Source organism: Nomascus leucogenys, chromosome 11, assembly GCF_006542625.1.
Source record: "Nomascus leucogenys isolate Asia chromosome 11, Asia_NLE_v1, whole genome shotgun sequence".
NCBI lineage: Eukaryota > Metazoa > Chordata > Mammalia > Primates > Hylobatidae > Nomascus > Nomascus leucogenys.
Genome location: NC_044391.1, coordinates 3,898,666 through 3,926,044, shown reverse-complemented (window position 1 = coordinate 3,926,044; position 27,379 = coordinate 3,898,666). Strand labels below are relative to the sequence as shown.

The 27,379-nt window shown below is 40.5% G+C and overlaps 2 protein-coding genes across 9 annotated transcripts in view; one reads left to right on the top strand and one right to left on the bottom strand.

The window, feature by feature from the left end:
- Positions 1-27,379, top strand: part of PAK5 (p21 (RAC1) activated kinase 5) — a 314,727-nt gene that overhangs the window by 267,779 nt on the left and 19,569 nt on the right. Inside the window, exons 8-10 of one of the 4 annotated variants that reach the window (XM_003252622.3) lie at positions 8,617-8,742; positions 10,378-10,512; positions 13,476-15,703. The exons of 1 other annotated variant lie outside the window; for it this stretch is intronic. In XM_003252622.3, the coding sequence (XP_003252670.2) occupies positions 8,617-8,742; positions 10,378-10,512; positions 13,476-13,631 (417 nt within the window). In that variant the 3' untranslated portion in view covers positions 13,632-15,703. Of the gene's footprint in view, positions 1-8,616; positions 8,743-10,377; positions 10,513-13,475; positions 15,704-27,379 lie in introns of those variants that run through there. 2 more of the 4 variants (XM_030821973.1, XM_030821974.1) reach the window with 2 other exon arrangements.
- The window catches only part of LAMP5 (lysosomal associated membrane protein family member 5), a 36,393-nt gene continuing 30,522 nt past the window's right edge, over positions 21,509-27,379 (bottom strand). For 3 of the 5 annotated variants that reach the window (XM_030821976.1, XM_030821978.1, XM_030821979.1), the window contains exon 7: positions 22,878-23,760. In XM_030821976.1, coding sequence (XP_030677836.1) covers positions 23,582-23,760 — 179 coding nt within the window. In that variant the 3' untranslated portion in view covers positions 22,878-23,581. Of the gene's footprint in view, positions 23,761-27,379 lie in introns of all 5 variants that reach the window. The other 2 variants (XM_030821977.1, XM_030821980.1) reach the window with 1 other exon arrangement.

Sequence of the window (27,379 nt, the reverse complement as noted above, 5' to 3'; positions counted from 1 at the left end):
TACTTATATACACTACACACACAATAAGTTCATTTGTAACTAATGAAATTTGAATAAGTTCTATAAATTGGACCTAATCAATTTATGGGTGTTGATATTGTACTGTAGCCATGTAAGATGCTAATACTAGGGAGAGATGGGTGCACATTGCAACTTCCTGTGGATTTATCATTATTTAAAAATTAATAAGTTGGCTGGGCGTGGTGGCTCACACCTGTAATCCCAGCACTTTGGGAGGCTGAGACAAGAGGATTTCTTGAGCCTAGTAGTTCAAGACCAACCTGGGAAACATATTGAAGTCCCATCTCATCTCTACAAGAAAACTAAAAAATTAGCTGGATGTGGTGGCATTTGTCTGTAGTCCTAGCTACCCTGGAGGCTGAGGCAGGAGGATTGCTTGGGCCCTAGAGTTTAAGGCTGAAGTGAGCCAAGATCATACCACTACACTAGTGTGATAAAGTGAGACCCTGTCTCCAAAAAAAAAAAAACTAAAAAATTTAAAATTTTTTTAAAAGTTAGGAAAAATGACCGAGAATTGCTCAGGTTTAAAAGAATGAATACTTTGTCCTCTCAAAAGACTAGACAAATTATCTTTTATCAACTAAAAGTAAATCATTCAATTATTATCTATGGCATAAATAATATCTAACGAGTCACTAATTTGTGTTAAGAAGGGAGAATGTGGTGTTTGGGGTTTGAAAGAGGAAAATAAATAGTATCTCATAGAGTGGCTTAGGAATTAATAATGTAATGTGTATAAAACCTTCAGAAGTATACCAGGTACAAGGTAGATGCTAAGTCAGAAGGCATTTCCTCTGCCCTTGTAATTAAGTGTTGTGTAGAATCTTCATGACCTTTCCTTGGCCTAGGGCCAACATTTGAGAAATGAATTACTTAGGGACCAGTAAGCAGTGAGTGACTGACCTTTGACAAATTCATTGACTGGAATTCAAACCCATGACCTACTAAGTCCAATAAGTTTGTGGTAAAGAGACACACACAGGTGGTCTTTATGATCTCTTTTTCTTTTTACTATAAATTGATTGCCACAAATCAAAACTTGGAAGATGTCATATAAAATTTCAGATTCCTGTCTTCCTTGAAAAATCAAAGGGTCTGGCAACACTGTGCCTGGATTCACACATCGAGATAAGGGAAGTGGTATAAGGAGGGTGAGTTGTACCATAGCAAATGCCATTGGTGTCCTGCCCGGATCTTCCTGGAACTTCCTATTTCAGTGATCATTAGCTTCACCTCCAAATGCCACCATCTGCATCTTTAGGCCTGAAGACTTTTTCTGGCCACTGTTATCTGCTTTTTCCATAACGTTCTCAAACTTTACTGAGCATCAGAACCCGCTGGAAAGCTTGACAAGAAACAGATTCCTGGGCCCCACCCCCAGAGATTCTGGTTCACTCAGGCTACGTGGTACCCAGGAAGCTCCATTTCTAACAGGCTCTCAGGTGAGGCTGATGCTACATACGTTGTACATTGAGTGCCATTGCCTTACAAGGAGGCACCCAGAAACCAGGCACACAAGCAGCCCTCTTTTGCATTAGCCAAGACCCTAGAGCAGACACAGAATTCTTTAGAGTGCATGCAGTTTACAGAGCAAGGGTTTTTACACTCTACTTTTAAACCTGTAGCTGCCCTGTGGATAGACTCTCTTTGGCCTACCCTCACTACCCCCCAACCCTCCACCATTCTTTTGTGGGAACCCTGATTCCTGGCCAGGACACATGAGAGATGGGTAGGATCTCACGTTTAAATAGCAGCTTTGTCGGAGCTCTAAACTAAAGTTCCTTGTGTGGTCCTTGTGTAACAAGCTACATTTTCTCCTTTTAGGGGACGGACAACATACTAGTGGTAGTTCTCTTAGCCTAACTGCATTAGTGAGATGAAAGTGGTTTCCTAAGCAGCCCAGTTGCACAATTCTGCCCAAAGTAAGGCTCAGCTTAGCGTCTATGTGATTTGCTTTTAAGATCTGCCTACAGTGCTTTATTGTACTCATTACTTGAGTTCTCATTATCTACTTGTAGATTTATTTGGACAAATGTTGTGTGCAATTATGTTCTTTTAGAAAATTGTCCCTTTTATGTACTTGGAGGAGTAAAGAATCATGCAAAAGCACTTATACTCCTACAGCAGCAGAACAGGCCTCACTTCCAAGTGTCGAGTTTCAATTGCTCATCTCACATTTTGTCAGGGAGATGGTTATTAGGATGCCAGATTTTGAGGGGTTGGGTATTTTTCATGCCAGCAAAGAGAAACCCACACTAGAGATACTGAAATTTAAAACTTCCAATAGCAAAATGCTGATACATTCACCTCCTTAACCATTCAGGGTTCTTAAATTTATAGGCAAACAAAACTGGAACGTTTGTTCCTCCTCTACTCTCTGTGTATTAGGGTTGCAGATTTACTCACACCCTAGTTTTGGAAATAAACACACACACACACACCACAAATATGGTTTCTATGCTTCCTAAAACTAATCCAGACTTCTTCACAGAGTCCTACTGGCTAGATTCTTTTCAAAAATATCTATTTTAATTCAATGCATTAAATTTAGTTGGCTTCAATGATTTGAACATTGTCTATCAAAGTTCAACTCCATTATTATGAGGTATAAATGATACCTTTATAAACCCAGTCTTTCAGATTTAACCACCACCTACTCCCTCCTCTCCTCTCCACCTTCGCTTATTCCCAAGATGGAGTGTGGGAGGAAAGACAAGCATGGCTCGTGGGACCTCAGGGTGAAGGAGATAAGAAGCATCTTCTTGTTCCTTTCTCCTCCCTGCCTTGCTGTCATTGGACTCTCCTGCTACCTGGACTGGTGACCAGGTAGCAGGATTGACTGGTCCTATCGGTGGCTGGGCTGTCCAGGGGCTCACCTCTGCTGTACTTCACAGTTGCAGCCTCTTCACTCATGGGTTGAAAGGTGCCCTACAGGCTGCCTCCTTGTCCCAACCACAAGCTTGTGCCAGACCCTTCCCCATTCCCTCACTGAGATTTGGAGGAACTTCTGAACCCCTGCACATCCCACACAGGCCATGGAAGACAGTAGCATTGCCACAAGCTCACTTCCAAACACACTATTGCACCGTGTCTCCATGGAGTACATTTTGCATGCTGGCGTAAAACGAAACAGTATCTGAGACAGGTGTCAATCAATTTAGAAGTTTATTTTGCCAAGGTTAAGGACATGTCCAGAAGAAGAAGAAAAAAAAAAGACATGGATTCATAGAAGCTGTCTGTGGTCTGTGCCTTTCTCCAAAGATGAGTTTGAGGGAAAGGGGAAAAGTGAGCTGGAGGGGAAAGAGGGAGGGTATGGTCATCCACTTGTTGCAAGAGAAAAGGAGCAGGTAGGAGAACTGTCAGTTATGTATTGATCTCATGCTCAGCAAATCGGCACTTTACAGAATATAATGTGAACATAGAGTCACTACCTGTGGAGATACCTATGACCTGTAGCTGTCTAATTAGGAACAAAACAGAAGGTAGCTTCTTGCAGGACTCAGCGTTTAGTTCAATTTTTCCTCTTGGCAGAGTGAATTGGGGTCCTGAGTTTTTATTTTCCTTTCACACGGGGTATGGCCAAGGCTGGTGTTCAGTCAGTTTTACCAGCATGTCTACACCCGTTTTTAAAATATTGCAAGATTTTCATGCTAGTTGGTTGACAGCCACTGCTTTAAGTCCTTAGTCTATCCTCCATCACTCCAGCCCCTTCCCAAGACCCTCCTCACACCTTTAAAAATGGTAATCCTTCCCAGGGTAACTCTAGGACTTTGCTTGACTCTCTATCTAGGTTCCAATTGGCCTACGTTAATCTGGTTATTGAATATTTTGAATATTACCTCTGAACACATGCTTGTGGGGATTCTCCTCTCCCTTATTTGTATGGGGATGTATGCAACACAGATATTTCCGAAGCCCGCCACCATCTTCTTGGAGTGAAGAAAAGTGATACATCATAAGGAGGTGGGGACCTGACATAGTCAACATCACTCCTCTTTCTCCCCTTCTGCAAATTATCCCAGACTACAAGGGGTGGACTGTAGTATTTTTACTTCTGTGCATTATCGACTCCTCTTATAATAGGGCACCATGGATTATGGACCAGGTATCACAACTACAAGGCCCTCTTTTTCATACTACATGTGAAATTCTATGATCTGAGTCCTCTGGGGTTGATTCCTGATAAGAAATTGTGAATATCACCCTCTACTTAACCAGCTTCTCTAGCATTTCTTTGGGAATAATCTAATCCCTTCCAATTCAAATCATACCACCATTGGTCCAAATTACTGGCCTTAAGCCAATTAGTGAGAATATCATGAACAAGGAAATGAAAAAAAATCACATTAGTAATTTCCAAAATGTTATTTTCATTTCATCTGTGTTCCAACTTTGATTCTAGCAACAGCTATCTTCAGTATGCTTCAAATGTTTTCAGAAAGAGCTTCAATGTGCCTTCTGTCACCTGCTATACTATTATGTATGTATGTCAATATAAAATAAATCTAGTAGCATTTGTTTTCTGAGTTTCTACTGTTTGTTTGCCCAACTCTTAAGGAACACAGTAAGGCTCTGCAATCAGAAAGCAGAGTTGTTGTCCCCAAAGATTGTCATCTCTAGCTAGAGACGGAAAAATCAGCACCAGAAAACAGTTCAGGATTGAGTGCATGCCAAATTCTCTGAATTTGGAAAGGAGAGTGATCAACATGGGCTCCTGAGAAGAATTCTGGAGAATGTTAGATTTGATAAAGCCCTTGATGTATGCCTAAGAGTTGAATATGCAAGAAAAATCATCAAAAAAACTCAGCGTTGGGAATGGACCATAAGATGACCACCTCTTTCTGATTTGCCCAGAACTTTCTGGGTTTTAGCACTGGAAATCCTACATTCTAGGAGCAGCCCTGGTCCTTAAGAATAGTTTTAGTGTGTGCAGAAAGCCATGAGGAATAAGACTGGCTACATGAAAAGGCACCAGATTACAGAGGGCTTTAAAAACCATTCAGGTGGACTCTAGTGTGTTTAAGTCAGCAGTAGGAAGATGGGGCATGGTGAAAATATTAAGGCTTTTGTCAGAATGGTAAAGAGATTAGACTCTGTGCAAACAAATGCCCCTTCATCCCCACCTGTTCATGTGACCTCCTTCCTCTACTGTTTCTTGACTGCACTGTGATCTCCTATGATTCAGGCTATAATGTGTACACCAACGGCCTGTGAATCTTGTTGAAGTGGAGACTGTGACTTCAGTAGGTCTCAGGTTGGGCCTGAGGTTCCGAAAATCTAAAAAGCTCCCAGGTGACACTGCTGCTGCTGCTATTGATGAAAATGATGCTTTAAGTAGCAAGACGCTGGATCCCATCCCATCCCTCCTGAAGGGATGCTTTAAAGACCCTATCATCAGTTACCCTCCCTCTCTCCTCTTTCTTCAACATCTACCACTCCGGGAACTCCCTTCTTTCAGCCTGTAACTTTGCTCTTCAGAGCAACAGAGTGGTGGTTAAATTCCCGAATCCTGGCTCTTCCAGTTACTAGCTCTGTATCCTTGGCACAGTGGCCTAACCACTTCTGTGTTTTGGCTTACTTCTCTGTAAAATGGAGATAATAATATTTCCTACCTCGTTAGTTTCTTGGGAGCAGTCAAATGAGATAATACATGTGAAGTGTTTATAGTGTTACCTGGCAGGTAGTAAGAGCTCAGTGAGTGTATTCATTTCCTAGGACTGCTATAACAAATTGCTACCAATTGAGTGGCATTTTCTTCTCTCTGCATGAAATGTATTCTCACGGTTCAAGAGTCCAGAGGTCCAAAATCAAGATTTTGGCAGTGTTGATTCCTTCTGGAAGCTCTGAAGGAGAAGGTTTATATATGTTTCTCCAGGTTTCTGGTGGTTGTGACAATCCTCAGTGTTGCTTGACTTGTAAACTCATCCCTCCAGTCTCTGCTTTGCCTTCACATGGTTTTCTTATCTATGTGTCTGTGTGTCCTCTCCTATTTTTATATCAGTCATGAGATTTAGGGCCTATCCTCAATCCAGTATGACCTCACCTTCACTAATTAGACCTGCAAAGACCCTTCCAAATAAGATCACATTTTGTGGTTTGGATGAATGTGAATTCTGGGAGACATTCAACCCACTATAGAGAACAGTAATAATTATCATTGTCATCATTATCATATTCACCACAATTTGTAAATGCTGGATTTCTTCTATCTGTATTAAAATACATCTCATTTCTTGAAAAGCACTCTGACTGAAATCTACTGGACTGCTCTCTGGATTCCACCACTGACTCAACCTGAAACTAGAGGCTACTAGGGATGCCCTCATTGCCGAGCATAACGGCAACTCTCAGTTCTTACCTGGTTTCATCTCCCTGTCGTGTCCTAGCTGCTGCTATCCCCACCTTGGCTTTCCCAATGTATTCTCCATTGTTTCTCTGATCTCTTGATGTCTTTCTCTTCAGTCTCCAGTAATGCTTCAATTTCAATCACCCTAGGTGCCCAGTATTTCATATTTGACCATCTTCTTTTCTCATGCTGTGGCCCTTCAAGGGTTTGACTACCACTCATATCCCAAGGACCCTCTCATCCATACCCTAGCAACGGCAATGCCCAGATCTTGATAGTACTGGGAGGTCAAAACTCATCACATGATAAACCTAAAGTGTGTACATTTCACGCTATGTAAATTTTTAAACTGTTAAAAAAACGCATTGAACTCCAGTTAATGCTAAATTAGGAGTGAGGTGTACTGCTGTCAGCAATTCAGTTTGAAATGCATCAAAAATTAGTTGAATAGATGGATGGATAGAGAGATAGGTGTGTGATAAAGCCCACACAGCAAAACATTAATAATTATAGAATCTACTCATGCATATAGGGATGTTCACTCTGTAATTCTTTCAGCTTTGCTATATGTTTGGAAGTTACCGTAATAACATGTGTGGCAGGGGGAATCTTGTCTCTGGGTCAGACCTCTCTGCTGAATCCTGATCTTTATAATATACGAATGCACTTGTTCATTCTCAGAGGCGTCTTTCACTTCTTATGATTGAGGCTCATCAATTCATGCAACAATTTTGATTTTGAAAACCTATCATGGGCCAAGCACTATTGTGGGTGTTGAAGCCACAGAGATAGTTTTTTTTTTTTTTTTAAACTCTAACCAGGAAGACTTGGGGTGAGATAGAGAGAAGAGTCAAGGATGATTTTCGTGGATTGATGTTGGTGGATGTTGGTGTCATTCACTAGAACAGGACTGATAGAAAAGGAGTCAGCTTGGGAGCAGAGAGAGGGATGCCGAGTTTGGAAGTACTTGTGGTCATCCATTCAGAAATATACACTAGTTGGAAATACAGGTTTTGAATGGAGGAGCGAGGTCTGAACTAAGCATAGAAAGAAAAACAGTATCCAGTAAGAGAATCTAAGAAGAGAAGATGTGAGAAAGGAAATCAGAACCCTAGGGAACCTCAATGTTTAAGAGGTGGGCGGCAGAGGTGGAGCCAGAAAAAAAAAGTTGGAAGAGGAAGTTTGGAGAGGTGTGAAGAGAATTAAGAGAGAATTCATACCTTGGAGACTGTACTATTGATCTTTAAAAATTTTTTAACTTCAAGTGGTCATTCTGAACCATTGTTTTCTTTTGTGTTCTATTATCACCAACAACTCTAAGTGGCTCTTTGATGTCACTTTCATAAGGCTGTTTGAAGTTCAGACCAGGTCATCATGACTAGAAATTATGGCTTCCAGAAATAAACTGAATCCTGGTCATCTAGAATTCATAAACCAGCAGGGTGCCTAACACCCAGGGTGCAGTATGTTCTTAAGAGTACATGAGCTCTAGGAAAGAAATTTCCAAGTTTTTCTCCTCCTTGATGATATCTAAGGTAAATCACATGTATATACACTGAGCCCTTAGGATGACCACCTTAAACCCCTGACAACCAAGTGCCGACACCCAGGTTCTATGCCTGTGTTTCCACTTGCATTGATGTTCACGTTGGTAGCTTCAACTGTCATGGACAAAGGAGCAAACCAAAAAGGGAAGGGTATCCAGTACTTAAAGTGACATTTCCACATCCTGGATAAGCAAAGGCCTTGTAATATTTCAAATATAGAAAAGAGATGGATTCTTTGATTCGCCTCATGGTACATAGAAATCTAAATGTGCTCAACTCAAAAGAACCTAAATTATATCAGTTTGTTCGAAATTCACATTAAGAATAGCAATTTACGTATATGAAAGCATCATCTGTTACATTACGTTAAACTTGTGGTCTTGGGATGTAACAAATTTGTTGTTTGTGGTGTATTTAATTTGTAAAGATTTTTTGTTGTTGTTTCATCATTTTATAGAAGTAACATAAGCAGCAGGAGTTGAGACATTTGGAAGTTGATCCTGGTGGGCCCGGGAGAAGTTTCTCCCTTAAAATGGACCATGCCTTTCCAATAAAAGGGTCTGACAGTCCCTCCTCTGATATGCCCAAGGCCTGTTGATGAGACTGTTTTGTTTTAAATTTGAAACTCTCTATGTTTGTATTTTCATGTCTAGCAGACATTGTTTTAAAATTGCTAGTTTGTTGCATTCCTTTCCTTTTCAGATAAAGTTGTCTGATTTTGGTTTCTGTGCTCAAGTTTCCAAAGAGGTGCCGAAGAGGAAATCGTTGGTTGGCACTCCCTACTGGATGGCCCCTGAGGTGATTTCTAGGCTACCTTATGGGACAGAGGTAAGGGGGTCACAGTCATAGGAGTGGCAGGACCGGGGACAGGCTCAGGGACCTCTTGGTTCTGAGATAGTTGGTGACCACAGGAGATGGGGGCCATGACTTTTAACTCCACATTTGATCCCCACTGACTAGATGAGGCACAGAGTAGGTAAAGCTGTGGCAGGTGGGAGCCTGGCCACCCCTGGGGCAGATCACTGCAGTATTTATCCAAAGGCTGTTTATTGCAGTCCTACAGTGGACACTGTGGGAAAGTCACTCCAACTCTGATCCCACTCTCAGTAGCAGGCACACACACAAAGCAAGGCAATGCAACTTGCAAATGGCTGGAGACATGCAGATGGGCAGGCATGAGAATTCAGAGAAAGGAAAGAGGATCAAAGAAAGTGCCACGAAATAGAGGTGATATTTAAATGAGCCACTGTTTTCAACACAGTTTACATCTCACAGTGAAGGACCTACACAGTGTTTTCTCATAGGAAAAAAATAATATGTGAATCATCGTCAAAAACATGGCACAATTTCTGTTTCCACTGGAATGAAAGCAATCACTCATAATCTTTTAAGGGATAGGGCCTGGAAATGTGAAAATGCAGGGCCAGAGGAGTAGAGGAAGGGCCTTCTTGGGAGGTAATAGGATGGGTGGAAGCTTAGAGGCACATAAGGCTACATACAGGTGGAAGCCAAGGGGTATGTTTTGGCTAGGCATAGTGTTTCCACACTTTGTGGTGTGGATGGTGAATCTGGGAGAAGAGAAGCATGAGAAGGCATGGCAGTGAGCTAAGGACATCAGCATAAGTTAAGGCAGAATCTTTCTCTTTCTCTTGTTTGCTTGACCTTGGATGAGTCCTCAACTTGTTTTTCTCACTGTGATCCTGAGAGATAAATTCTCAGTGAAGGTCACTGCAAGGGGTAATAATAGCAATACATTCATCAGATAAGAGGTATAATGAGGCCCTAACAGGGAAGTGAGTGGGACTGGGAGTTTATAGCACAGTGATGGCTCCTCATTGTCTCGACTTCCCATTCTTTACTAATTGCTTGTCATCTCTTCCTTTTCTTTTCTCCAATCCCTGAAAATGCTTTTGTAAAGCGAGGTTTTGTGCATGCTGTTTTGAAATGATAATAAAAGGTAGGGGAAGGAAATCCCAAGGTAGGGGAGAAAAGAGCTATTTTTAGAAGCAAATTAATAAAAGAATCAGAATATATTCTGTATCCTGCAAGGTAACCCTTTGCAGTTTGTTACAAATATGTCAAAACTTTCTTATTTGCTTATGGTTTAAATACAACTTTCTTCTCCATTTTCATAGCATTAAACTGGATGATTTTCTCATCTGCCCTGATAGACAGTTAACTACTAAAGTTTACAGAGTAAAAATTAAAGTACTAAACTTTAGAATGTTAAAAATGTTAATTTATGTCTGATGGGTGGAACCCTCACTGAAGTTGTCCATAAAAGGCAAAGATTGTTAGCAAAAACTCAGTAACCCAGCAGTTTAGCCTGTAAATCTGTATTGTAAATGTTGAGAGGTTACAAGTACCATATTCATTTGTGAATGAGTATGAGGTTCTGTGGACATACTTGACATTTCAGAATGTTCTCCTTGCCTGAGATAACCAGTGGGGTGTGCCTAACAGGTGGACATCTGGTCCCTTGGGATCATGGTGATAGAAATGATCGATGGTGAGCCCCCCTACTTCAACGAACCTCCCCTCCAGGCGATGCGGAGGATCCGGGACAGTTTACCTCCAAGAGTGAAGGACCTACACAAGGTGAGAAGCAGCAGCTGTTGCTGAAGTTCAGAATAGTTTTTGGATTTTCCCATATCTCTCTGGTTTTTAAGACTGGCTTACCACATCCAGCAGGAGGATCCTGGTTTATGGGCATGGACTTTGGAAATAGTCACTTAGGTTTAAATTTCTGTTCTTCTATTCGTTTACTGGGCAAGTGACTCAGCCTTTCCTACACCAAAGTTCTTCATCTGTAAAATGGGTTATGATTGGCCTGTATCCCAAAGGGTTGATTAGAAGAGTAAATCAGGTGCTCTATGCCATACTCATTCATTCAGCATCTGTTACATGCTGGGGACATCTAATAGCTTGGGATGTCACCATGCATGACCCCAGATTTTCTGACTCTGGGGTCTAGACTCTGCATTCTAGTTGGGGAAACAGATAATAAACCATAGACAAACAAATAAACAAAATAATTTCAGAGTGTGGTACATACTATGAAAGAAAAACATACTGCGATGTGATGGAGTGTGCAGGAGAAGGGATTGGAAGCTGGTTGTATGAGTCTGTTTTTACACTACTATAAAGAAATACCCAAGACTGAGTAATTTACAAATAAAAGAGGTTTAATTGACTCACAGTTCCACATGCCTGGAGAGGCCTCAGGGTACTTACAATCATGGCAGAAGGCGAAGGGGAAGCAAGGCATGTCTTACATGGTGGCAGGAGAGAGAGAGAGAGCACAGGGGAAATGCCAGACACTTATAAAACTATCAGCTCTCATGATAATTCCCTCACTATCTTGAGAATAGCATGGGGGAAACTGCCCCCATGACCCAATTACCTTCCACCAAGTCCCTCCCTTGACATGTGAGGATTACAATTTGAGGTGATATTTGGGTGGGAACACAGAGCCAACCCTATTATTGATTTAAGCTGAAGAGTGAAGGAAGCCCTTTCTAGGGAGGGATCAACCAAGCTGGGACCTGAATAGGAAGAAGGTACAAGCCATGCAAAGATCTTGGAGAAAAAGGTCCCCAGGCAGGGGGAGCATCAAGTGGAAAGGCCTTAAGCCAAGAAAGAAGGCTTATATTGCTTGAGTAAAGTCAGAAAGGGGAAAAAGGTAGGCCTTGTCGGAGAGATGGGCAGGAGCTAGACTGTACAGGGCAGTGAAGGTCATGGTTAATATAATGCATGTAAGAGACCGAGTGGAGTCTTTCCTGTTTTCCAAGGATTGCCAATTACGACGAGCTCAGAAAATCATGATGCTTCATCCAAGAATCACCACTGAAGGAGCTGCCAGATTTCCACAGGACTTGCTCAGAGGATCATTTCTGCAGGACTATTACTACACTGGCCCCATACACACCTGTCTTCCTATTTTATGACAATAAAAGAGAGTGTGTGGCTGCCTTTTGGAGAAGAATTGTTTGTAACAGTAATATCTCCTCCTTCCTCACCCCTAAATCTTAGGGAAGAGCCCCAGTAGAATCACTCATATAGGTTGTGTGGACCTACAAAAACATAAACCAAAAAAAAGATATTGAAATTTTTACTGGATTGGACTAAGTCTAAATAATGAAAAGTGGCTGGGCGCAGTGGCTCACGCCTGTAGTCCCAGCACTCTGGGAGGCCAAGGTGGGCGGATCACGAGGTCAGGAGATCGAGACCATCCTGGCTAACATGGTGAAACCCTTTCTCTACTAAAAATACAAAAAATTAGCCGGGCGTGGTGGCAGGGGCCTGTAGTCCCAGCTACTCAGGAGGCTGAGGCAGGAGAATGGCGTGAACCTGGGAGGCGGAGCTTGCAGTGAGCCCAGATTGTACCACTGCACCCCAGCCCAGGCGACACGGCGAGACTACATCTCAAAAAAAAAAAAAAAAGTGACTAAAAATGTATCATATGAAAGTAGTTTCACACCCAATGAGTGCCAATGTTCTTCAAAACCATGTACAAGAACACCTTTAATCCTATTGGTTTCGAAAAACTGGAAACCAGTCCAAGGTTATTTTCCAAATGGATAATGTGTGGTATAATTGGACAGTGAATACTACACAGTAATTTAAAAGATGTAACTTTTGCCACACATCAGAGATGAATCTCACAGATACAACACTGAGTGAAAGAAGCCAGATGGAGAAGAAATCAAATATATGACTCCATTTCGATAAAGTACAAAAGTAAGCAAAACCAAGTTATGCTATAAATTAAAATAGTGGTGACCTTTTGCAGGGAGATAGGGGTTGGCAGGAAGGAGACCTAAAAGTACCTTCCTAGAGTGGTAGAAAAGTTCCATATCTTGATAGGAGTGCAGAGTAAATAGGGGTAAATGTATGTAAAAATCTATTGAGCCATACGCTTAGTATTTCTGCAGCAGAACCTGGGCACGCTGGCACATGCTTGTAATCCCAACTATTCAGGAGGCTGAGGTGGGAGGATCATTTGAGCACAGGAGTTTGAGCCTGGGCAACGTAGTGAGACCTCATCTCTAAATATATACATAATGTAAGATATACCTTTAAAAAGAAAATTACAAGACCTTCAAAGAAAAAAAATGAGATGTGTTAGATATCCTTGCAGAAGCTTGTTTCTCTTAAAGAAAGGTGTTCCACAGAGCCTGTGTGGTTGCAGTTGTTAGAAAAATAAAACGGCTCCCTGTTTATACTATGCTTCATCAAGCATGTGTGATCAGCACCTGCACATACTAAATATTTTGTAATAGCTGCTCTCGTCACTGTGATTGCCACTGTTATTTTATTTAGTAAATAAGTTTTCATTCTTAGTTGAGCTGTCATTTACACCTATTATTTCAAACTTGAAAAAGGTAAGGAAAACACTAAATGTTAACAAAGACAAGACATGCTTTTGCTTTCATAACATCCTTCTCCTTAAGGTAACTTTCTGGAATTTGAAGTTGTCAATAGGATGAATGGGGAAAACATTTTGGGGACTGGGTTAGGTGTCTGTGTTAGTCCTCAGCTTGGTATCTGTGTTTTCACAGGTTTCTTCAGTGCTCCGGGGGTTCCTAGACCTGATGCTGGTGAGGGAGCCCTCTCAGAGAGCAACAGCCCAGGAACTCCTCAGACATCCATTCTTAAAACTAGCAGGTCCACCGTCTTGCATCGTCCCTCTCATGAGACAATACAGGCATCACTGAGCAGAGGATTCGTGTAGGTGGCAAAGCTAGATGAGGACGTGAGAATAATTCAGGAGAACAAAAGGAAACACAGAACATGCAAAAGGCCTGTGCATTCTAGACCAGCCAATTGGTGGGACAGTGTGACGACCGGCAGGGTTCAACAGACCAGGGCATCTTCTTGTGTCTTAAACAGGCATCTCTCCACTGACAGCTGGTGTGGTCACTTGGAGCACGGCTTTAATAAGTCATTATTATATTTTTCAGCCCTTCATCCAGCAAATCAGAAGGACTCAGTACAAACTCCGTTATGATATATCCTAGCCACATGCAGGGTAACATGTAGGATTTTCTATATTGAAAGAATACTTTTCTGGCAAAAAAAAAAAAGAAAGAAAGGAAAACAAAAAGCACTTTTTTCTTAATGGTAGCAGTATAATGTATTTTGCAACGAATTTGTAATTTTTCTGTACGATAGTTTTGATAATTTATAGTACTTTGATGTCATGTAGCCATTGTATCAGTTGAAGTAATACTTGTTTACTAGCAGGAGTTTGAACAAAGCCTTTCCTACTTTTTTATCCCTTTAAGAGAACCAATGATTCTTTAGGAACTTTGAATACTGAATGACTCTCAATCACCGTCAGCTTTAGTAAAATATCTTTCTTATCCTAACAAGTGTCTTATTTGATGGAAGAAGAATTAAGAGTGATGGTGATAGTGTGCACGTTTCATTAATCCAACCAAAAATAATGAAATAAAATTTGAGCCACAGTATACCACTCCTTGGGATAAAGCTAAATATTTTTAAAAATCACGTTTTCCATCAATGCCTCTAGTAGCAAACCATTGTTTTGCATACCACAATGTTTCCCTCAGTGCCCTTTCTCAAATGGGTACAATGTTCCCTTGTGGCCAAATTTCCCTCCCAGGGAGCAATTTCAGTGCTAGGATCATTGGACTCAGTTCCCATAATAGAATGTTTCAGTGAGACCATGAGAATTCCAGGCTCACAAAGGGAGAGGAGAGAACAGGGCAAGACGTTTGGTTTCATTTGTCACCATTTTTAAAACTCTGTATGCTAGCACACCAAACTCTTGTCTGCATTTACCTTTGTACCACAGTATTAATCGCTATTGTTCATGTATCGTGCTGGAAGTCTGAACTGACTCTAGAGGATGAATTAGCAAGAGGGTACTTTACCAGGTATGATCTGACTTCAGTTGTGCCCATGTTATAACGTGTTTCCGACATAGGAGAGTCGTGCTGCTGTCTAGATCTTCTTGAATGTTGATAAAAATGAATGACTACTACAATACATTTTGTGTTGCTTGTTGGATGAATTTGCATGTTAACTGTAGGCCAATATAGATTTGCCTTTAAAACTCTGGAAGAGCTACATAGTCATCATTAGTTTCTATTAATTATGCATCAGACAAAAGCCATTTGTTACCAAACTGGAAAAACAGAGGCTTTTCTTAACTATTTCACATACTGTAACAAATATGAATTTAAATTTGTGATAGCGCTCTGGTTGCTCTAAGCATAATTAAGAATTTTTGTAATTAATAGGTTGCTAATTATTTATTACTGCTAAAAAGGAAAAAAGGCATTAAATGACCTTCTACTGATTAGATTTTCAGTTTTCTTTCAAACTGGAAATGCCTCCATAAATATGATCTATGATTTTGCTTCACAAAACACAGCAAATCAATGTTTTATGTAAAATATTGAAGTATTAATATAAATATGTGAGAATAAAAACAATCTAAATCCAGAAAATGGCAGTCCTAAATGTTCATGAGACAGATTGTATTAATTTAACCAGGACTATGTAGAAGTAGAAAGAAAAGAAAAAGAAAATCTTTTTTAAACCAGAACAAACATTAAAAACTATTGCAGAAAATAGTGGATTTTGGATTCCAAACATTTTCGACAGTGTAATGGAAATTTTTCTGTAATTTTCTTACCATCGGGTATTTTTTAAAGTATTCATTGAGTTTACCAAAAGTTACTGTAGCTTAGAAGGTTTTGTGAGCACTAACTATTGGCAGAAACTGCATTTGCAAATAAAAATTAATGTTTGCCTTTTCCCCATTGTGTTATTGGAAACAGTGATTTCCCAAATTTATTTTATTGAGTAACCAAGAATGATTTCTTTATGATCTTGGGGAGTGCAAACGAGTTGGTACAAAGTTGTATGTAACATTGTGATGACATGACCTAAAGACAAATATATCCATCCCTGGAGATTGTAAAGAGTGGAAGATGGTGATATCGATACCACTACTGAAAAAAAAAAAATTACTAAATTCTGGAAGGCCAAGTTCAAGGAAAGCCAGGTTCAAGGCTAAAGACTCTCATTCTACTTCCCTGTTCCAAAGATGCAAAACTGATCTGAGGGCTTTTTTAAAATTATTTATTTATTTATTTATTTATTATACTTTAAGTTCTGGGTTACGTGTGCAGAACGTGCAGTTTTGTTACATAGGTGTACACGTCTCGTGGTAGTTTGCTGCACCCATCAACCCATCACCTACATTAGGTATTTCTCCTAATGTTATCTCTCCCCTAACCACCCACCCCCTCACAGGCCCCAGTGTGTGATATTCCCCTCCCTATGTCCATGTGTTCTCATTGTTCAGGTGTTTGGTTTTCTGTTCTTATGATAGTTTGCTGAGAATGATGGTTTCCAGCTTCATCCATGTCCCTGCAAAGCACATGAACTCATCTTTTTTATGGCCGCGTAGTATTCCATGGTGTATATGTGCCACATTTTCTTTATCCAGTCTATTATTGATGGACATTTGGGTTGGTTCTAAGTCTTTGCTATTGTGAATAGTGCCACAATAAACATATGTGTGCATGTGTCTTTATAGTAGAACCTGGATTCAAGAGGGTGTGGTGAGAGCTCTCTGGGAGCCTAGAAGAGAATGTTGGGCTCTCTCCTCCACTTTGGGAGACAAGGGGGACATTAACATTGATCTCATGAAGTTGGGGGATGGGGGAACTTGTATATAAACAGCCTATTTTCCATCCAGAAATGTTGGAAGGTAAAAACCCTCAGGAAGTAGCCTAAGCTAGCAGGATGAAAAAAAGGCATTGTATATCGCATGTCAGGGCAGACAAAGGTGGAGGCAACCTCCCCTGGACAGGTCTCCTCTACCTTTACTGGGCATGGAAGAAGACATGGAGTTCCCTTGAGTATGTTTGATGGGACATGGCGAGGACAGCAGATAATGTGTCAAACCACTTAACTAAGTAACAGGATGTCCAACTTGCAGAGTGCTTTGGAGGGGTGCACCATGGGGGCAACTGAAGGGAAATATGGCTGCTTTTCTGCATGGAGACAGGGTCAAGGTGGAGCTGACCCTTACTCTAAAAACCACATATGTCATCTACACAAAGACCACTCCAAACAGCAGAAGCTGTAGTTTTCAGTGGAACCAAAATGAGACTCAGGCCTCTCCCTTTCCTCCAATAGCATCTCCAAGGCAGCTGACTACAGCCAGCTAGGTTACTGGAACCTCCCCTCCCCACTGGTCCACATAGAATAGGGCCATGTATTAGTGCGAGACCCCATGATTTGAAGAAGGTATTTAAGAGAAAGAAAGGCGGAATACAAGAGCACACCATGTATCCTGCACTACCTCCCAGTTGCTACCTCTTCCTCTAGTAGAAGTTTAACTTGAGCAAAGGAGAGATGTATTATCTTTGAATTAGAACGAGATTGATTTTTAAACTAGACTAGACAGATGGAATCAGACCGAGTTACACTCGTATCCCCTTTATCCCTGGGGAAGAACACATTTAGTAGCAATCAGTGGAAAACTAAATCATACCATGAAGTTAACAGCCCAATGAGTTCAGACTGCTTGGTCAAACTGATCAAATGAACAGTACAATGTCATCGAAAAAAAAAAATGGTAATGAAATTCCAGGCAGAGAAAAGATCAAATTGATCTGAAGCAGATACAAAATGTACAAGCAGGAGAAATTTTGTGAAAGTGACATGACACAGTACAAATCCACATTGTGCAGGAAAATCAGTCCATTTGATCCTTGAGATGTGTGCATATTGAGCTGTGTTTCAAGTCAAATGAATACATTATCTTGGTGTAGGTCCTGCCAAAAGAAGAGCTCGAATAAAGACTTAGACACAAATACTTCATTTGGGAGATGATCCCAGGAAGGTCAACATGGCAGAGTGAAGAAATAAGACAAAGAGCAGAACAAAGTCAAGAAAGTGTGTTTTAATGAATGGGATACCACAATAGGCAACTGGGGCTCAATCCCATTGGCGACCTTCTGAGAGAATTGTCTTTCTTGAGGGGGCCACTGGTATATTTAATTATCTCCTACCCATCATTAGATGAGAATTGTTCCTGCAGCATCAACTCTCCTTGCCCTGCACATGGGCAAAGTTTGTTCCCTTTGCTAAAATTGACACAGCAAATGACCTCTAGGAAGGGCTGAGGGAACATGAATGGGACCCTGAGAGCATCTCCTACATAAATAGACCTAACTAAAGACAAAAAGAGGACATGAGAAAGTCTATGGGTTGCTGATTTCTGGATCAAAATATATTGTTCTAAAAGCAAAGAAATTTCTTATCCTGATTTTCTCACATGACAAATGTTTTGATCATTATGCCTCATCATTGTCAGCTAGAAAAAAAACTTTAAAGCTAGAAAAGACTTCAAGATCTTATATGATTCACTTAGGCTGAGTTAACCAAGGCCCCAAAGAGTTAGGTAATGACAGCACATTAATCATAATACAGGTTGAGTATCCCTTACCTGAAATACTTGGAACCAAAAGAAGTGTTTTGAATTTGGGATTTTTTCAGATTTTTGGAATATTTGCATTATATGTACCAATTGAGCATCCTAAATCTGAAAATCTGATATCCAAAATGCTGCAACGAGCATTTTCTTTGAGCATCATGTTAACATTCAAAAAGTTTTGAATTTTTGGCCGGGCGCGGTGGCTCACGCTTGTAATCCCAGCACTTTGGGAGGCCGAGGCGGGCGGATCACGAGGTCAGGAGATCGAGACCACGGTGAAACCCTGTCTCTACTAAAAATACAAAAAAAATTAGCCGGGCGTGGTGGCGGGCGCCTGTAGTCCCAGCTACTTGGAGAGGCTGAGGCAGGAGAATGGCGTGAACCCGGGAGGCGGAGCTTGCAGTGAGCCGAGATCGCACCACTGCACTCCAGCCTGGGCGACAGAGCGAGACTCCGTCTCAAAAAAAAAAAAAAAAAAAAAAAAAAAAAAGTTTTGAATTTGGAAGCATTTTGTATTTCAGATTTTCAGATTTAGGATCCTCAAACTGTACCTAAGTAGACAGGTATACACACATGCACGTGCACACACTTACACACAGACAGACACACACACACACACACACACACGCCCCACATATTTCAGTTCCATGAGGGCAGGAGTTCTTATGTATTTTGTTCACTGCTGTGTCCCAGTACCCAGAGCAGCGTCTAGAAAGCACAAGATCAGTGCTAAGAAGTACTTCTTATCTCATCTGTCATGCGTGCCTTTGTAAACCATTCCCCAGCAGACAGCCTGACAGGCTCTGTCACTTTAAATGACAGCTGAAGTACCATTGACCCTGGACCCTCTTGGCTGTCTGAGCTTATAAACTCCTTCTCAGAAAAGTTTTTTAAATGCATAAAGTAAAATATGTAGGCTTACAAAAAAAAAAGATTAAAGTATCATTATCACAATTTTAAAATGTGGCTATAATGCATTAAATAACAAGATCTTTTGATGGGTCAAATAACTACCATAATTTCAAAGTAATGAGTATAAATGATTGTTTTCAGATATAGCTGGCAAGTGTAATGTGGCTATTTCTATTGATAACAAATTCACAGGTCTTCTTAGACTGCAGTGGTTTAATGCCCATGTTCACCACTGAAGGAAATTCTACCTTTCATTTGAGGTTAGTAAAAACTGGAGGTGTAATTTTTTTCCCATCCACGTTCATAAACTCTGACAGATCCCCTCACCCCAATACTGATAACCCCTGAGTGATTTACTGAACTAGGGTGGAAGGGAATCCTTGCGTAACAGTTCTCTGAATCCAAAATAAATTGACACAGAAAACCGTGGAAGTCAGATTTAAAACTCTTTTTTTTTTTTTTTGAGACGGAGTCTCGCTCTGTCGCCCAGGCTGGAGTGCAGTGGCACGATCTCAGCTCACTGCAAGCTCTGCCTCCCAGGTTCACGCCATTCTCCTGCCTCAGCCTTCCGAGTAGCTGGGACTACGGGCCCCCGCCACCACGCCCGGCTAATTTTTTTTGTATTTTTAGTAGAGACGGGGTTTCACCGGGTTAGCCAGGATGGTCTCGATCTCCTGACCTCGTGATCCACCTGCCTCAGCCTCCCAAAGTGCTGGGATTACAGGAGTGAGCCTCCTCGCCTGGCTAAAACTCTTGTATTAGTCCCTTTGAATCTTTTGTGACCTCTTGTTTGGTGGTAAAATTTGAACATACGTGTTAAGAATTGTATTAGCAAAATGCCACTAATGATAATTTTTAGGGAGCCTCTCCAGTGTGACAGGCATTGTGCTAGGGACTTCCAGGTGCTTCATGAGTCCTCAAATAACTTTGCAAGGATGGAGGAGTAAGCTTCATTTTCAGATGAAAAAACGTGAACCCAGAGAAGCCCAATAATTTGGATAAGGTTGCACATACATTGAGAGTAAAGGCTTTTTAACCAGAAGTCTTCTCATTTCCCCATCAACATTATCTGGGGAGCAGAGTAAAACTACAGATTCTAGGGCCTCACCACAGGGATTCTCAAATAATGTCTGGGATGACGCCCTAGAACTAACATCTTTCAAAAGTCTCCTAGGATGATTCTAATACAGGGTGCCTTTGAATGCACTTTGAGACACAACGATTTAAAGCTGTCTCTGGCCCGGGTTGCTTGGTGTTTGTTCCAGGGAAGTGTTTGAGCACGATGCCAGTTTGAACCACCTGCCTGGTAAAACCCAACCCTACACAGGCAGCAGTCTGCTTCCCCCAGATGCTGCAGGTCACTCCTACCATCTTTCCTCCCCTTTCTCCATTCATGTTTCTCAGGTGTTTCTTCCCACACCCATGTGGTTTGCCAAGTCTTTGCTAACGGAAAGATTGGACAATTGACAAAAAGAGAGAGATGATGGTTTGGAGGGCGTTCTCAGGCCCCAGATAAGCGAGTGCTCCCTGCCCCTCTGAGGCTGTTTCACTGGGAACTGTTTCCTGGGACTGAGGGAATCCTGCAAAGAACCATGCTCTGAATTTAAATCAAAGTCACCCTCCCTCAAGAGAAATCCACATATGGTCCATCTGGCCTGGCTTTTCCAGGCAGGCATACCCAGCAACCAGGTCCAACATCCTCTTGTGCCCACAGGCGTTTGTGTTTAAAATCCCAGTAAAAAAGAAAAATGACAGTTCAAGGGGTAATTGAGCGTCTGTGGTTTATATGTTTTCTTCCCTGTCTCTGAAGCTTGAGAAGCAATGCAGATAAATGGGCCATTGCCTCAGGCTATTCCTGGCCCAGGAGCAGCTGCAAAATGTTAGGACAAAGGCAATGACAATGAATACGGAGAGAGGGCCCAGAGCTGAGGCACGGGGTGAAGTCAGTCTCCCTAGACACTCTGAGCTGGGAGAATGCCAGGCACAGATGTGTCCAGAGACCACTGCTCCTGCTCTATGTCTGAGGCTCCCCTTTATCGTGTTTAGTTGATGATAAAGATGAAGACATGGCTGAGAGAAATAAGGCACGGTTCAAAGGCAACTAGACTGAGTTTGAGATATAATTTTTAAATAGCTAGGTAAAAATTGCATGGTAAACAATATTGATAATCATAACAGTAATTGTAATAATGGCTTTTCATACATCCTGCACATTACTTGTGGAAAAATCACTGTTATTTGGATTCTGGAAAGATTGAAGTAGCTGAGACACACGGATGTGGTCATGAGTCAACACTTTCTAAAGATTCAGGGCACTCTGACATTTTGAGAATGACATGTTTGTTGTATGTTGTTTGTTCTCTTGTCAGTCTTTCCCTACAGAAACTAAAGTCAAGTTTGTTACTTTATAAGCACTACTCAGCCTGTACTCAATAGGTGCACAAAACAATAGTAGGTGCTATGTACATTTACATAACAATGATGTAATTACATGACAATACCAAAACTAATAATAAGCCTTATGTTTTGTGAAAGCAAGTTTAAAGAAAAACATACACAGATGGGAGCTTTCAGACATATGACTCAGAAAGGTTTGAGATTTCTTTTTCAAAAGGGTTGCAGAAGGGAATGGTAACTCACTGTGATTTCCTAGATAAATCTAAGTGTCCATTTCTCCCCTAAATATTCAGATGGGTCCAAATAAGGAATATAACGTTTAAAGAAAATACTGGGATGCTAAAAAGGAAATGGTTTGTCAAGTTTGGGGAATGTGGGTGAGAAGATCACAGATCACAGATGAGTACAAGAATGGAGTTAACCATCTTTTAGTTTTCACCAAAGGTATTTTTTTCCTTGTGCAACATGAAAATTTTAGGAGGAATTAGAGATTTTTCCCTCACTGGTAAGAGGCAGACACTGAAGAGAGATCATGAAGACAAGAAGATTGTGGTTAATAGAACAGCAAACAAATGGGTAATAGGACAGAAACTGGATGACACTTGGTGAGATTGCTGGGATAATGAACTTCTGAAGATATCCTATTGTGAGCAGTTTGAAGACAGGGAGAGGAGTTCATGAGCTGCCTCTCATATAGTGGAGACTGTATATGTGGAGGGAGAGAGTTCCACTCTAAAACCAGAGAAAAGATTTTTCCCTACTCCCACTCGGACATTCTGGGAAAAAAAATGATTATTTAGAAAGTGAATGAAATTCAAACTATGTGCATTTCTCCAGGAATTTTCCTTCAAATGGAACTCAACTTAGGCTACTATGTCCAGTCCACCTTTTTAATCCAAAGTGAAATGCCAAACTCAAGACCAAGAAGCATCAGAAGCAATATTAGACCAACTGGTCAACAGGTGCCATTATTAAAACTATTTATATTTGCCAAAAAAAATCCATTTTTTTCACCTAGAAAAGCCGACTTCCCCCTCATTGGTTCCCTGCCCTCTCTTTGCTTTTCCTCTTGCAAACATGCAAAATCCGTCTTCATCTTTTCCTCTTTCTCCTCTGGACACCAAAGAAACCATTTTAGCTTTGTTTTCTTGTTTCAAGAAAGCAGCCAAAGGCCAGAGAATAGTGTGTTTTAATTCATTTTGAAAAACAAACTCACACAGATTGATTCTTCAGGTCCCCTGACTTGGACCTGGCACATTAAGAAGTCCAAACAACTCTGCATAGTTACATTAATCGTTTTCTTGTGCTGCAAAGTCACTGGATGCGGGTAGCAGTGAAACATTCCCAAGACAATCACTAAACATGCAGAATGCCAGCCAGAAGCATGAATCACTTTCAGGGGTCTTGCTGCAGGGAGCATGAGGTTGTATTTTGTGTGCATTGACAACTGTATAGGATAAGCCAGCTGTGTCCAAGGGAGCAAAGCACCCCCTATTCTTCTGAACCTAAAGGGGTTTCCTCCTCAAAGAAGCTGTTTTCAATCCTAAACTTTGGGGCCAGATACAGCTCCAAGTGGCATTTATTGCTCCTCGGAGAGTCAAAGCCAAGCCACCATGAGCATGAAAGCTGTCTGAACCCCTCCTTCCCTCCTCCCCAGCATGGAGAGAATAATTGCCATTTCACCCTACAAATCCAAAACAGTCTCCCCCATCCCTGGATTTAAGCATGGACACAAGCCAAGCAAGCCTCAGATACCCAGGCCTGTTTGATTGTAGCTATGTTGGTGTATCTCGTGTACGAGATGGAAAAGTGCTTTTGTTGTTCTACCTGATCCAGTTGGGGGAGCAAGAATAGAGGGTGCCTGCCTAATGGCCCCTAGCCCATGTGCTTATACTGGGATCTGTCCCGAGGGATCTGCACCTGGTTGGCAGTCATTTTGTGGTGGACGTGGTAAATTGCGAGTGTTACCACGATGACGAGGCCCAAGATGAGCCCCAAAATCAGGGGCAAGGTTTCTTCCAGTTGCTCCCGCTCATCCACTGGGCATTTATGCTCTGCAATGGGAAAGAAGAAAAGCAGTGAGCTCTGGTCAAAATATTCTGAATCATAAGTTCTACAAAACAAAAAGGGAAATGGATGTAAAAAGATTTCTCAAGGAAGCTTTGGGACTGTTTTTCAGAAATAGTTTTCCCTAACCAACCCCTAGGTTAACACTTAATATTCCTACATAATGTGTAATAAAAATACATCAATTAAATAGGACAGCATTTAATTATTGGATTCCTGGCAGATGTCAACAAAACATCCAGATAATTTATCTAAATGTTCAGAGTTTCACCATTAGACACAGTCATCGTCATTTTTATTGTTGATTCATTTTTAACTTTTTATTAAAGTAATATGTACACATAACGCATTATATAAAAATATATAAGTTTCAAAAAGACTGAAAATACCAAGTGTTGGTGATGATGTGGAATGACTGGAACTTGTAACACCCTTGTTGAGAAATGTTATGACCACTCTGCAAAACTGTTCGATAATTTCTAATAAAGACAAACATACCCAGCATCCCATTCCTAGGCATTTACCCCAGGAAAATGAAAACATAGTCAACATAAAAAAGACTTGAACATAAATGTTCATAGCAGCTTTATTCATAACAGCCTAAAACTGGAAACAACCAAAATGTCCATCAAAATGGAATGGATAAATTGTGGCATATATTCATATAATGGAACAGTAGTCAGTAATAAAAAGGAATGAACTATGGCTACACATAACAAAATGGGTGCATCTCAGAAATATTATGCTGACAGAAAATTGCCAGACACAAAAGAGTGTATACATACTGTATGATTCCATTTATATGAAGTTCAACAGCAGGTAAAACTAACTCTGTGGTGACAGAAGTCAGAATGTGCTTCTATCTGGGGAAAGGAACACAAGGGAACTTTCACCTGTGGTGGAACTATTGTAGATCTTGATCTAGGTGATGTTTACACGGTTGCGAATATAGGTACAAAAGCATTAAACCATACATTTTAGATTTGTTTATTACTTTGTTATTTTTTATTGATACACACTATTCATACATATTTATGGGATACATGTGATATTTTGTTACGTGCATACACTGTAACGATCAAGTCAGGGAATTTAGGATATTCATCACCTCCAGAATTTATCATTTCTATGTGTAGAGAATGTTTCAAGTCCTCACTTCTGGCTATTTTGGAAATATACAACACATGATTGTTAACTATAGTCACCCCACTCTGCTATTGAATATTAGAACTTATTCCTATCAAACTATATATTTGTACTCATTAACCAACCTCTCTTTAGTCCACTCTCCCCAACACACACACACACACACACACACACAACCATATCCTTCCCAGCCTCTGGTATCTCTCTAACTCCCTGAGGTCAATCTATTGAGCTCCTACATGTGAGTGAATACATGCAATATTTGTCTTTCTGTATCTGGCTTATTTCACTTAATGCAATGTTCCAGTGCCATCCACATTGTTGCAAACGACACCATCTCACTCTTTTCAATGGCCGAATAGTATTCAGTTGTGTATATGCACCACATTTTCTTTATCCATTCATCTGTTGATGGACACTTAGGTTGATTCTATAACTTTGCTGTTGTGAATAATGCTGGGGTAAACATTAGGGGTGCATGTAATATATGTAAATTATGCTATAATTTTTAAGTAAGTGTAGAGCTTGATGAATTTTTCAAATGAACATCTCATGTAACCAGCATCTAGATGAAGAACACAAATGTTAGCAGCACCTCAGTGTTGATTTATTTTTCACCCTCCTAAAATTCAAGATAGCTTCATAGTGGTGAGTCTCCATTTTTTTACATAGAACCGCCATCAACAAAAAACTATTCTTGGGAGACCTTCTAGTGGTCAAACAGTTTGTCAGGCTAACCAGAATTACATTCCTAGAAACCAGAACAGGCTCATTTGCTTCTTGTGGGTAACTGGTGGCCTTTTAACCAAAATCAGGAGCCACAAGTGAAAAATAAACAAGCTTTACATGTCTCTTCATAAAGACCAAGTTTTTTTAAGTCCAGATGACCAAGTAAACATTTATTAAGTACCTACTGTATGCCAGTCTCCTCCAGAATCCCTATTGACATAGTGCCTTCTCTCACCTTGCCTGAGATCAGCAGAAAGGAAAAGGGATGAGCTTTCCTCTCTAATAATAACAATTAGTGGAGACTTACATTCACATATACAGCCTTTGAAAGCTGTATACTTGACATTCCTAGTCCCTAAATTAACAATCAGTTTAAGCACAAAGATTATCTGGTTAACAACCCTCTGAGGTACACAATATTATTATACTCATTTTACACATAAGGTAATCAAGTCATAACGATAAGTGGTTTGCCCAGGGGTAAATGAAGCCTGATCTGAACTCAAACAACTTAACATTTATAGTTGGGGCAGCACTTAACAGACCTAAACCACTGTCATTAAAAGGCTGCAGAATCCCAAAGTGGAGCAGAAAGGAGGATTTGTCAGTTCGGTTTCCTGACTGCATGCTGGTTGCAGAGGTTCATCCAGCATCTGAAAATTCAATGAGCTGGATACTTATTACAAAGGGGAACAAGGAAGCTTTCCAGGGTGATGAATATGTTGATTTCTTGATTGTGGTGATGGCTTCACAGGTGTATTAATAAGTCAATATTTATTAAATTACATGCTTAAATGTGTAAAATAATTGTACCTAAAGACGACTGTTTTATATGTGTATATATATACACACACATATATATATACACGTATGTGTGTATATATATACACACATATATGTATGTGTGTATATATATACACACATATATGTATATGTATCTACGTAATACACATGTATATAATAGAAAAAGAAATTCTTCTAGAAATAGCTTTTTTAAAAGATAGTTTGGCAAATGCTAGAGAAATGGTAAGGACTTATTAGGACTAAACCGAGCCTTTCTTCTTATTACAACCAAAAGGTTGAAAAAGAATTTTCAGGGAACTTTTTCCCCCACTGTTTGATTCCATTCTAATGAGTCCCAGCACTTTGAGGGTCAGCCTGGACCAATACATCCATTGCTCCAAGGACAAGACCTAAGATGACACAGTGTATCAGAAAGAGTGGAAGGCCTGGAACTTCACGATGCCAGCATGGCAGTCTTCTTCTCCAATATGACACCATATTGCCTCTTTGAAGAGAAGAATGAATAGAAATGGAATCATGTGGGGTAGGAATTTTGTTAACAACAAAGGTTATTTTTTTTCCTCACAATAACACTCTGTTGCCCATGTAATGTTAACAGATTGCAGGGTTTGATTGGTTTGCAGGCCCTAGTGGCAATCTCATACAATTTTTTGCTTACTTAATACAATACATTGAATAGAAACAAAGAATTTTTAAAAATTTTAAAATATTAAGTAATACACTGACTTCAAATTATTTAGTAATAAGGCTAAGTCTGTGTTAAATGGTAAAAATAAAAAATAAATTATCTCACAAAAAGTAGCAAAGACCTCAGGACCTTCAGACTCTCATCTATGCACCATTCCAGGCTGCTACCTGAGTAGGCCCCAGGCATCTTTACAAGGTTGCCCTCGTGGCTCTAGACTCTGCCTCTTCCCTTCTTAACTC